Consider the following 13215-nt stretch of genomic DNA (forward strand, 5'->3'; position numbering starts at 1 on the left):
CAGTGCACTATTTGTATTGCTTATTTTTCTTTGTTCTGCTCTTTATGTTAATTAATTTCTCAGTTTTGTATGGTAAAATAGTGCAAATACTGGACAACTAATCCAGTAAGGAAATCTGTCTGAGTAAGGAGCTTCACTCAAGCACCATAGCATTTAGGACAGAGTGGAACACCACTCAAGCTTCTTAAGAACTGTGCATTTCCCACAGCCATCAGTCATTTTGACATGATGCATAATCTACACTAGCAAGTCCCTTGAACACTTAAAGACAGGAAACCCATATAGCATCCTTTGAATTAGGAGGCAGTTGTTCGAAGACAGCTGTCCTCCAGGACCTATCAGAGGAATAATTTAATATACTAACATAAATGTAAGACAACATACATTAAAAAAAGTAATCAAACTATGGAAAACACTATGAAAATTCTGGATCAATAGCCCCCTGAAACTCTCAAATGGGCTGAGTAGCTAGGAATTATGCTTCTGAAGTCCAGCCAAAACCTGCATGAGCTAGAACTCTGTCTAAGCAGCTGCAGACATCCAGCCCAGCAAAAGAAAATGATTTGTCATCCGTGATAGCAAACCTATAGCAGAAATGAAAGATAGCAATGACAGCAGAGCTGCTGCCTGCCCAACCTCAACAAAATCAGGAAGATGAGGCAATACCACTCACGTTACACACCCTTTTCAGCTTCCCATTGATTATCCCATATTAGCTGTCCAGAAGAAAAAGTCTTGGCCCCTTGTTCCCACTGTAGCCCAGCTGTATAGCTGAAAGATGGTCATCTGCCTCTCCAGAACCAACATTAACAAGTGGTCTTAGTCTCACTGATCCACGTAGAAGTTGCTCTTCCTGTGATCACAGAGTACAAAACATCTGTGTGTTTTCAGATGAAAAACAAAACACAGATGTCATCCACATGAGGCAGTAAGAATGACGAGACAGTAAGACAGACAAATGCAGCAAGAGGCAAAGTTGTTAAAGAGGACAGGGCTTTACTCTGACCTTAGAAGAACAAACAAAACCAGCTATGGTTTACAAGATTACATAAGAAGGAAGTTAATGTAAAAAAGTTCAAAATTGACAAGTTCAATATTGTAACTAAATAAGAGATTAAAATAGTGTATATGTTCTTTAAAGCAATATGGTGTTAACTTACCCTTAGCGAGTGGTGCTATCCAACACACAACTTTAGATACCAAAACTCAGGGCTAAGATCATATGCTTAAAACTAATATATTTCAATAACGTTTAAGAATCACAGTCAGCTCTCCAATATAAAAAATAAAAAGTAAAGCCCTTCCTCCAAAGAGAAAGGAACTTGAATTTTACAGACACGCTTATGAACACGTCACATCTGTGTCAAGATTTCTGCAAATCATAGCAAATTAAAAATTGAACCTATTCATAGAGCACTTGCAATTTTCAGTCCACTAACGTAGTTGCCCTTGGCGCATCCATAACACTAGGCAATTCAATTCTTCTGACTGGACTAAAGAAGATCAGAAGTAAAATAAATTTTTAAACAAATTAACCATTAGATGCATCACGGTAGGATTTCCTTCAAAGTTACTGATGTGTCCTTCTAGAAATCTGAATGAACAGAACATATATCTTTATTTGCTTTTGTTCCTAATGACACATCTAGCCCACGAGGCAAAATCATCCATAGCTTCAGTCCTTTTATAACAGCTAGGTATTTTCCACCTCCTGAAGTAATTGGCTACATGAGCTTGCTACTTTTTACAGCTGATAATTCAATTCTTCTAGGCTTTTCTTTCAGAAGATACTTCCATTAGAGCAACACTGCCTTTAAGTCTTCCCACAAATTGATTACCACCAATAAAATGACCTTTTAAAGAAATTAAAAGTATCATTTTGTAGGAGGACAGATACGAGGAAAAATTAGGTCAACCGAACTAGGTCATTCATTTATACCACTATTTATATGGCACCTTTTGGGAAACCTATTTCTCTACTTCATCTTTTTAGCTCAGGGGTTTGGTTTTTTTTTTTTCATTCTAAAGCTGATGGCAAAAGGTAGCTAAAGCAAGGCCTGCAGTTACAAGAAGTAACTTTCCTATGCAGACCTTGCAAAGACCGCAACATCCTGACATCGGTAATCAAAGATATTTTAAAACAACAGTAACTGACCCAGAATGATGGTCCTAAATTCTGACAGACTCCACTGTGTCCTCTCTTACAACTCTTTCCTTGCTGTTGCACTCTCAGCTTCCCGAATAAGGCTACTAGCTTGGTACTTACACTGTCCCAGCAGTATTTAATCCACACACAGTTTTGTTTCTTGAAGATGTGGAGGGATTCAAGACAGTACTCCAACCATTGGCTCCCAGTTCTGGATCAAAAACTCAACAGCTGTACGTACGCACTCCCCTTCCACGAACACATATTGACTGTTCAACTTCGAACAAATAATTCACAAATTAAGTTTATATTGGCAAGTTTTTCTGCCAGATGAAGCAGGAAAACAGAGCTTAATATCTCTTTGCAACATTCGCATGCTAGTTAATAGGAATAGAAATGCGTATCCATGCTTCACTTTGGGCAAACACAGCTGAGTTTCTGGAGCCTGCACTGGCATAACTGCAGCAACTGTGGAGTACAACAGCCCAAGGAAAACACCAGGATGCAAATAGCAGGATGCAGAAACCACGCATCCCAACAGCACAAAGAGCTTCTGCTCTACCAAATTAACTCCTGCTATAATCAATTCTGTATCAGAATTTTAACTCTGGTGCCTCTCCTTAAGCGAAGGCTGCTTGATAACACCAAGAAGAAAAACATCCTCTAGCTTCTGATTCCAGTTCCACAAGTGTGGACTCGGGGCACTAGCAAGTTTTCCACTTCCGAAAACTGCATTTCTATTTTCCCAAAGCTAAACTCTCCTATGTACTAAGCATATTATAGTACAACTGTAGCAGTGCACAGAACAAAATCCATAAATCTTAAGCAGTAACAGCGAAAAAAATCAAACAGGATTTCCATTTATTACAAATTAACGGCTTAAGGATGAATTTAAAAGCCTCAGACTTTTGTTGCACTTAGAATTAATAAATAGATACACATTAGATAAGCAGATATCCAGATTAACCTTTCCCTGCTTGCAGAGCTCAAAACTTCTAGTAATGTTTAGTTATAACAACACCAAGGAAAATCACCCTGAACCTACAGCAGTTTTAAGGAAAACTATGTACACTCCAAACCAAGAAATTCTTACTATAGCAATCAGTCACACATATATGCAGAGCAGTATACAGATATACATCCAGATATATGCATATGGATATGCATGTATGTCTGCATATATATAGAAATACAGATTAGGGTCTAGGGTTGAAACTACAGTCATGAGACATATCTGTATATAAGTATTTAGATATCTATCTATATAAACATATCTATCCATATGTAACTATACAGCAAACCGCCTTGTAGGATTGACATCAGAATAAAAGCCAAGTATGTATTTGATACTCTATTTAAATTATTGGGAGTGCATATGTGCCATGAGGTGCAAAGTCAGGATTACTGTTTCCTCCTCCTGAATCACTATGATATTCAGCACAATCAGTATTCAACCCTTTACTCCACAAGAACAGTGGACTTGGACGCTGCTGTCTTTAGAGACTGAGCAAACAGAGCTTACTACCATGCAAGCCATTTGACACAGCCCAGAGCATTGCCTAACTGACTTATTTTAGTGTTCTTTGCTCAGAAGAACTACTGCAATTTTGGGCAGAGTTTGCAAGTTCTTACACTCCAGAGTCACTACAGCAGCTTTGTGGTTGTTTTCAGCCGCCGCTATGAAAATTTGGTATGGTCTCTTTGAAACAAAAGGAACAGCACTCAGTTCCTCAGAAGAGGACAAAAAGCTGAGTATTTAAACTGCATGGTTGCTCACAGAAAGTTATATTTTCATATAACACTTAAGAACTGTATTTCACAAAATTTCAGAAGCCTCTGAAGTTAAAGGTTATTGAAATTCCTATTCACTCGTATTGCTCAAACTAGATACAGCCTATGCAAACAAAGTTTCTTAAATGGCCTGGATGACTACCACTGCTCACAATGAAGTAATCTGCTGGGAGGGGTCCCCAATTAACAGCATCTAGCTGAAATACTGCTAACGGAAATGATACTCCAAAAATACAGTAACACTCAAATTAAAACACAATATGGAAGATGAGCAGTAACAGACCTTTTCTTTTCCACTCTAAAATTATGAAAGGTCTCAAAGCAGATCTAAACTGACAGCTGTCTATGACCTATTAACACATCTGTAAGAGCAGAGCTTCTTCTAACAGATCAGCTGTACAACATACTTACAGGTCATTTTCTCCAAGGCATTCCCTCTTTCCATCACACATAGAGGAAGCGAAGTGCTCAGAACTGTTGATGTTTGTTCAAAAGTGCCCAGCTTACAAGAATTTCATTCAAACCTATGTTTGGCTTTTAAGTTTCAAGGAACAATTTACCATTTCGTGGATGCTACAAAAGCAAGTTTCAAGGAACAATTTACCATTTCGTGGATGCTACAAAAGCATTTTTCCTAGTTTAGCCTTAACAGACAAATATTCTTTCTCTTGAAAAAAAAACAGCATCTATTTTAACATATATAAGACACAAGTTAAGAGTTCATGTTTCAAACTATGTGCTACAGGCATGCAACTCATTAAGTAAATAAATACTTGAAAACAATTTCTAAAAATGTCTATACGGGGGCAGGGGTTACAACTTAAAAATAACAATGCAGAAAGATATAATACTCTTGCCTTTCTTCATGAAGTTCCAGATTATACACTTTCCTTATAAATTTGAAAAGTATCTTCACAGATACTCAGGAGGTGCATTAATGGCATCTGAATCAAAGGTTTACACAAATGCACATTAACACAGTCAGGCTTTTAAGAAGAGTGTTCCCAAGTGCTATGGCTATGGTTGAATGTAGTATTTGTGATATCTTTAATGGTATTTCAGAATATATAAGAATTGGGACAAAATCACTGTCATGACTGATCAGTGATTTACAACAGTTTAGGCTGCTAATTCACTTTTAGTAGATTTAAGCATTTTGGAAAATACATACTTTTCTGAAGGGGGAAAAAAAATAAACCACAAACAGTGAAGGCCAGTTTTATAACATCTGGCACAGCACTCCATATGATCAACTTAGCTTTTATTCTCAGATGTCAAGCACATTCCACCCTGCCTTTTTTTCCACACAGGATTTTCATGAAATAATGCAGTAGAAGTACTTACGAATAAAAATTTCAAAAATAAAACCATTAAGAGGCTAAAGGCACAGAAACTACCTTTTACCTGGTTCAAATCAATGATCCATTCAAATCCCCCTTCACACTTAAGAAAACCACACAAGTTCTTTACTATCACCAAATCTAAAAGTGTCAGCTTAGATGGACTGAACAGAACACAGACAGGCAATATTCAGTTGTTTAAGTTACCAGCATCCTCTTGAATTAAAAGCATATAAACATATGAGATCAGAGGTAGCTACTCCTTGCAAAGTTGTTAAAAAAATCAGTGTTATTTAGAGCCATGATCTAAGACAGGATCATTTGGACACCACTACCTCCAAACAACAGCCAAGGGACCCCTGCACGGTACCCACTGCAAAAACTACAAATATTTTCAGCCATTCTCTGTGCTCCATAACAACAGATTAGCCAACAATATAACCCCAAAGATTAAGCAATCTTGTCCTCTACCACAAAACATTTGAAATACAGCATCTGATTTTTTTACAGTAAAGCTTTGCATCTTGTATACTTCAGTTCTCCTATAACAATGGCAACCTACATCACACAAATGACAGAAAAGTGTATCAGAATGGTTTTGTCGAGACTATTGCACGAGACAACAGAAATGTGTTAGTTGTGGATAAATGAAAAATCAGAAAAAAAATCATTGAGGTCTTTCTAAAGTCCAGGAAAATTGGGGTTTTTGCCTCCATACAGAGCTTGGACTTGCAACTCCTGTTTTATAAGACACACATTCACTACAGAAAAATCAGAATCTAGCCTGTGCTGGCTGTATCCATACAACACGGGATACCAAGAGGAACCGACCTACACTTATTCCCTTTTTCCCAAATAGGAATGTCAGAGGAAAATAAGGAAAAGTATATTCCTGGATGTATTGTAACCACAGTAAAATCCTGACCTATATTACTTTAGGAAAAGTCCACTCACCCTTATATCCACAGATACATGCTTACTGGGAAAACACACCGACAAGTCCATAGTGTTTTTGAACTATTCACTTAATTTAAACCTCATTGTGCTCACCCATAGTACTGAAGTGACCTATTACTAAGTTCTGCTCACTTTCTATTGCAAACTAATTAAAATTAAATATATTTGATTTTCAGTAACAAACAATTTATCAGCGGTGGGGAATCAACTTTCCGCCTTCTAAGAGACATATGTTTTCAGGGCTATTCATGGCATTATTGTATAATGGTCTTACTCATCTACATCATAGACTTCCAATAATATTCAGCCAGATCACTCAATCTACCTGCGCACAACTATCTTCTTTACCCTGTCTTCCAGCTCTCCCCGTCACCTATCAAGTACTTTTAGTTCATCCACTCAAGCTTAAATATAATTCTGCAAGCCTATTACTCAACATATTCAAAGGCAAGAAGGATGTGAAAATAAAGAATTGTTTTCAATTGCATTCACCCACTATTCCACTCCTATTTTTAGATTCCATTTTGACTTGGAAATGAAGCGATGAGTAACACCAATTCCTATTCCACAAATTTGCCAGTGCTTAGCAGCAACAGTACATCCTGCATTTAAATGAACAAATACAACTTACTCCTTCCCATCCCCCATCCAAAAAAACCCTCTACTAAATCCTAAAGAAAACAGAATACTGAAGCGTTTTCACTCCCTTCACCTCTCCTTTCTTCTCTCTTCCCAATCATTTTAAAAAGCAGCATAGCTCTGTAAAAAAAAAACACCACCACCAAAACATACATCCAAAAAACCAACAAAACACCCCAAAGCATTATTTGAAAAAAATAAATAAATTGGTAATTATGATTCTTGTCATCATCCTAATCTACATCTGCTTTAGTACATGGAGGTGAATACTGAGAGTAACGTGACCATTAAGGCCAAAGATCAGCATCCTACTTTACTGGGTTTCCTATAATTTATTATGCAGATATCAAATATGAAAGTTTGAAACAGAAGGTGTTAAGAGGACAACATAAATTCTAAATGCTTTGGAAAAAAAATCATTCAACACTGTTCCCGGTAACAGATCTTTCTCCTGAAATGCCTTGACAATTAGTTCCTACAATCCTATATTCCCTTTTTTTTTTTTAAATGGCATTCTCTTTCCTTACTGTTCTGTGAAAGTCATGGGAAGGTCTTGCTGACTTTACAGTTGAGAGCTACAGAAATGTGCTGCCGGATAGAGAAATTGAAACAAAAGCTGGTTTTCCGTACAGAAGTGCTACTACTTAGAAAAAAAAATATCAAAACTATTGCACACCATTCAACTATAACAAAGCAAAACCATTAGGCTGAAGTGGGTTAAAAGACCTAATACAAAGTACTTAACATAAAGGCTATTTTTCAAAAGCCTACATTTTCCACTAGTCTAGGCCACCCTTTATGTAAAGTGCATGTAGTTTACCTGATGAGTAAGAGGCAAGATGTCAATTTGTGTTTGCTTAAGCAGAATTATATTACTGAAACTATTGAGTAATGAAACAGTTCTGTCAAAATACTTCACCTCTAAATTCTCATGCGAAGATGCTCTACTCGGCAAGACACTCAGAAGCGTCCTATCGCTCCAACTCCATTCTTCATGTTACATATTTCTCTCTTCCTTTCCCACACGCTCAGATGTTTCAGCCGCATACTTTCAGTATTTGCAAAATCCTGCCCAAAGAGCGTGGCCCATTTCCCACGGGCTCCCACCCCACCCTGGATGAACTCGTTACTTCCCAAAGTCCACTCTGCTTCCTCTTCCACCCCTGGACCTGCCAGCGCTCCCCACGTCCCTCTGCCTTGCGCAACATCCGCGGCCTCCTCCCCACATTTCAGGCAATCCCTGATGCCACACTTATATCGAGATTCCTTCTTTTTTTGTTTGTTTGTTCCCTAGACCACTAGCAAAGACTGACAGCTTAAAGGGCTAACGATGTGTGTTTAATACCAAATAGCAGCAGATAATAAGACAACTGACAAAGATACGTGTATCCGGAGGTCGCTAACCCGCTCGTCTTTAGCTCTTCTGTCGCCAAGCTGTATTTTATGGATTTAAACAATATTGAAAAGTGTCAGCGACATCTGCCCAATCGAAATTATTATTCGCAGCTCAGACCGTCTATTCCAAAGATAAATCCCCTCAAACATTTTAACAGCCCGATTAAACGGCTAAAATAAACCAGGAAAAGCACTAATTCTCCAGTAAATTCTTCTGCCAAGCACACACGTTAACCGAAGGTTGACGGTGAACGGATCTGGAAGGAAGAAAAGACGAGGGATACAGGCAGGGCTGCGATGGGGGATGGGGAGCGAGGGGAGATGTTAGGGAAGGGAAGATGAATATTCCTCCAAGGACTAGTCAATACGTTTCACGCACCTCCTCGGAACGGAGGGAAGCCTCAAGCAGGCGGCTACAGGGGCAGATAAATGGGGGAAGGAGCGCCCGATTATCCCCAGATGACACGATACCAGCAAACCAGGAGATAAAAGGGGCTGTGAGGGAGAGGAAGCGCTCACAGCCCCCCCCCCCCCCCGAGCCGCTTCTGTCCCCTTTATCTGCTCAGGGAAGGGAAGCGGGGGGGGAGGCTCCCGTTTAATTTTGCAACAACCGATCACCTACCGCCTCCGCGGGAGAAGGGCCGGGGGCTGCGGTGACAACCCTGCCCGGGGCTGGGGGCAGGAGGGGATAAAATCACGCCCTGAAACGAGCTCAAGGAGCGGCGGGGGGCACGGGGGAGCCGGCCGAGCTTCGGGACTACACAATGGCCGGTCACTCCCAGGGAAAGGCTGCCTGCCCCCCGCCCCTCTGCTGGGGAAGGGGCGGCGGGAGCAGCTCCCCACCAACCCCGGGGGACACGCCAGCCCCGAGGGCAGGCAGGAGCCTTTCCCCCCCGGTTTGCCCGCGGAGGGATGGGGAAGGAGCTCCGCGGGGAGCCCAGCGCCCCCCCCCCCAGGACCCCCGCCTCCCCCTCCCCCTGGCGCCGCCGCCCCTCACCATGAAGTCGCTGGCGAAGTTGTCCTCCCCATTGTGATCCGTGTCCTTCATGGCCTGGACTCGCTTAATGAATTTCCTCAGGATCTCCTCCTGGCTCATCCTGCCCCGCGCAGCCGGAGCGCCGGCCCCGCCCGCCCTCTCGCTCGCCGCCGCCGCAGCCCCGGCTGCCTCCCGCGCCTCGCTGCCCGCACGCCCCGGGCCCGCCGGCTCGGCTCCCGCCCCGCTCACGGCCGCCCGGCCGCCCGCTCCATCCTCCCCTCCCTGGACGCCGCCGACACAGGGACACGACGGAGCCGCCGCCTCCTGCCCCCGCGCAGGCGCCGCTCCCGCTCCCGGCGCTTCCTACGCGCGCCCCGCCCCGCCCCGCGTCCCGCCCTCGCCGCGCGCCCATTGGCTGCATCGCTGCCGCCGCGCTCCTATTGGCGGCCTCGCACGCCGCTCGCCGCCTGGCCCGGCCCCCCCCGAGGGAGAACTTGGTCGCGCTCTTCGCCTCGCCCCGCTCTGCCCGCCCCTCCCGTTTCCCACGGATGGGGCCTTCCGAAAGCCGCCGAATGGAGCTCTGGAAGGGACCACTGGGAAGGCGGGGGGGGTGTGGGGAGCGGCGCGAGGCGCGGCTGCCCCCGGCGGGAGTACAATGGGGCGGCGGGGGTGCTGCGGGGTGTCGGGACCCGCAGTCGCTCCGGTACCGCGTCCCCCGCCCGGGGAGCGGCTGGCGATCGTCGTCTCCTCGCCGAGCGTCCCGCCGAAACGCCCAGAGGGAAGGAGTCCCCTTCTCGCGTCGCGAAGCCCGGAGCCCCGTTTAAAGCGCTCGGGGGAAGGGTCCCCCGAACGGGGCGCCGGGAGCGGAGCGGCGCCCATATAGACGGAGGCGCGGGACGGGGCGAAGCTTCCTCCTGGCCTCGTGCTGGGCGGCTCGGGGGCGCCTGGGCACGGCCCCTCTGCCAGTGCCGCTTGTCACAGCCGGAGAAGGGCTTGGGATGGAAGGGACCTGAGAGCCCACCCGGTTCCAACCCCACTGCCGGGAGCAGGGACACCTCAACAGCCCAGGCTGCCCACGGGCCATCCAGCCCGGCCCCGAACGCCTCAGGGAAGGGGCAGCCACAGCTTCCCTGGGTAGCCTGTGCCAGTGCCTCACCGCTATTCCTCATGAAGAATTTCTTCCTAATGTCTAGTCTAAATCTTCCCCCTTTCAATTTAAAGTCATCCTCCCTCATCCTATCACTATATAGTCTTGTAAAAAGTCCCTCCCCGGCTTTCTTGTACCTTCAGGCACTGGAAGGCCACTATAAGGTCTCCCCACAGCCTTGCCTCTTCTCTTCTCTTCTCTTCTCTTCTCTTCTCTTCTCTTCTCTTCTCTTCTCTTCTCTTCTCTTCTCTTCTCTTCTCTTCTCTTCTCTTCTCTTCTCTTCTCTTCTCTTCTCTTCTCTTCTCTTCTCTTCTCTTCTCTTCTCTTCTCTTCTCTTCTCTTCTCTTCTCTTCTCTTCTCTTCTCTTCTCCCTCACATAGCAGCAGTGCTCCTACCTTTTGATCATCTTTGTGGCACTCCTCTGGACCCGTTCAAATAGTTCCATATCCTTCTTGTGTTGAGGATTCCAGAACTGGACACAAGACTCCAGACGAGGTCTTATGAGAGCAGACTCGAGGGGCAGAATCACCTCTCACAACCTGCTGGCCACACTTCATTAGATGCAGCCCAGGACACAGCTGGTACCTGTGCTGCAAGCACACGTTGCCTGCTCATGGTGAGCTTCTTATCAATCAGCACCCCAAGTCCTTCTCCGAGGGGCTGCTCTCAGTCATATTGTTTCCCATCCTATATTGAAACCTTGGATTGCCCCAACCCACATGTAGGACCTTGCACTTGGACTTATTGAGCTTCGTGAGCTCTGCCTGTTTTCTATGGGGAAAAGTTACACATGAAAATATCTGCTGGAGAGCAGTCCTGCAGAAAGGGTCTGGGGATTCTGAAGCATCAAGCATGGCATTGCCAGCCGGTTGAGGGAGGTGATTCTTCCACTCTACTTTGCACTGGTGCAGCCCCACCTTGAGTATTGTGTGTAGTTTGGGGCACTGCAGTAGAAGAGGGATATCAAGCTACTGGAGAGTGTCCAGAGGAGGAACACAAAGTTGGTGAAGGGTCTAGAAGGGAAGTCACATGAGGAGCCGCTGAAGTCATTTGGTCTGTTCAGCCTGGAGAAGAGAAGGCTGAGGGGGGACCTCATATCAGTTTACTGCTTCCTCACAAGGGAAGAAGGAGGAGCTGATCTCTTCTTTTAGTGACCAATGATAGGGCCCAAGGGAATGGCGGGAAGACATGCCAGGGGAGGTTTAGGTTGGATATTAGGAAAAGGTTCTTCACTCAGAGGGTGGTGGAGTGGTGGAGCACTGGAAGAGGCTCCCCAGGAAAGTAGTCCTGATGCCAAGCCTACCATTATTCAAGAAGCATTTGGACAATGCCCTCAGACACAAAGTGTAAATTTTGGGCTTGTCCCATGTAGGGGTAGGAGTTGGACTCAGTGATCCTTGTGGGCCAATTCCAACTCAGGTAATTCTGTGATTCTGCAATTCTTGTTAGATTTCTGGACAAATTTATAACTTCTGCAGCAGAGTGAAATAGTTCTCAGGATGTGAAATAGTTCTAAGCCTTACAGCATGTTAGATATACTAAATAAAGTCTTTTAAAGCATAGTTCTGTTGGTGAAGAACTATGCAGCCTTTATTGATGGAGTTGATCCATGAAAACTTTGTTGCACAGACTGGTGATAAACGTCTGTGCTGAGAACCATAACACAGCTAAGGATAAAAATAATCATAGCAAGTTTACTGGCAGATCCTCAGTTACAGTTTGACCGCTTAGATTGTAAGTAACAAACTAATGAACAGCAGTCCTCCTGGATTCTCAAAATATTCTCTTTGAACGCAAAGGATATTGTGGACAACAGATCTGAGGAAGATGCATTGTATCCTTTGTATACAATAAATCAATCAAATTCTGATTTAAACCCAAAACTAATCTACCAAATTGCCTGTTTTCTCCTACTTGTTTCCACCCACTGCACTGTGTGGTGTTTGCAGTCTCAGCAGCACAACCACTTGTTGGCCGAGACATCAAACCAGCTCAGGGAACTGCTTCAGCTGCAATACAAGCCCTTAGAAAAAATGGTGTTTTCTTCTCAGATGATTCAGTTAAGTTGGCTTTGCTACCAAAACAAACCTACATAAAAGCTTGGTCTTCCTGTGGTGGTGTAAGATATTATCATTTTAGACGACTGCCAAAGATTACCACCTCTGTACCAGAATCAGCAAAATGCCATGTTACCAGTTCAATACCCATCAACTCATCATCTTTCTAGTGAAGATAAGTTTTGAGCTGTGGTGTAGGAACTTGAATTGTAGCTGCTGGTAATGGACATGTGCTTTCTTCTGTGTCTGCTACAAAAGCAGTTGTCTCTGGCAAGGAACTGGGAAAGGGCATCAGATCTTCTGTGTTGTGGCAGTGAGGCTTGAAAAACTCCCACTGCCCTCAAATACTGAAGCCTGAGTTCCCCACACAATTGCATCAGCCATCAGAGGTAAGTCTCCTCCCCATGTCCTTTGCACCAGCCTCCAGAGTTAAGCTAATCAATCAGTATTGAAAAGCCATGAAGATGCCTCATTTCTTGCTTTAATATCTTTCTTCCTTCTCCATTCCCTTCTCCAAGCTTCCTCTGTGTTCCCTAACAAAAAGCAGTCTAAAAGGGAAATACAGAAACCAGACATACAGACAGACTGATAGACAGAAAGGGCATTGAGATCACCAAAGATAGCTGCGACTTGAATTGTCATATAATCTTTTCATGCCACCTTGCTTGACTTACATCTGCTTCAGGAAGGTTGCTTAGTCTGCTCAGTAGTTGTCCCAGCAAACCTGCTCCCAGTGCCAGATGTAACTTTAGAACACTGATATGTGA

At 44.0% G+C, this 13215-nt stretch overlaps 1 protein-coding gene across 1 annotated transcript in view; it reads right to left on the reverse strand.

Annotated features, from left to right (window-relative positions):
• PTPN12 (protein tyrosine phosphatase non-receptor type 12) overlaps positions 1-9408 on the reverse strand; it is a 78612-nt gene extending 69204 nt beyond the window's left edge. Inside the window, exon 1 of the mRNA XM_069879319.1 lies at positions 9266-9408. Within this exon, the coding sequence (XP_069735420.1) occupies positions 9266-9364 (99 nt within the window). The 5' untranslated portion in view covers positions 9365-9408. The remainder of the gene's footprint in view (positions 1-9265) is intronic.
• Positions 9409-13215: the final 3807 nt, after the last annotated feature.

The sequence above is a fragment of the Phaenicophaeus curvirostris genome, chromosome 1 (assembly GCF_032191515.1).
Source record: "Phaenicophaeus curvirostris isolate KB17595 chromosome 1, BPBGC_Pcur_1.0, whole genome shotgun sequence".
NCBI lineage: Eukaryota > Metazoa > Chordata > Aves > Cuculiformes > Cuculidae > Phaenicophaeus > Phaenicophaeus curvirostris.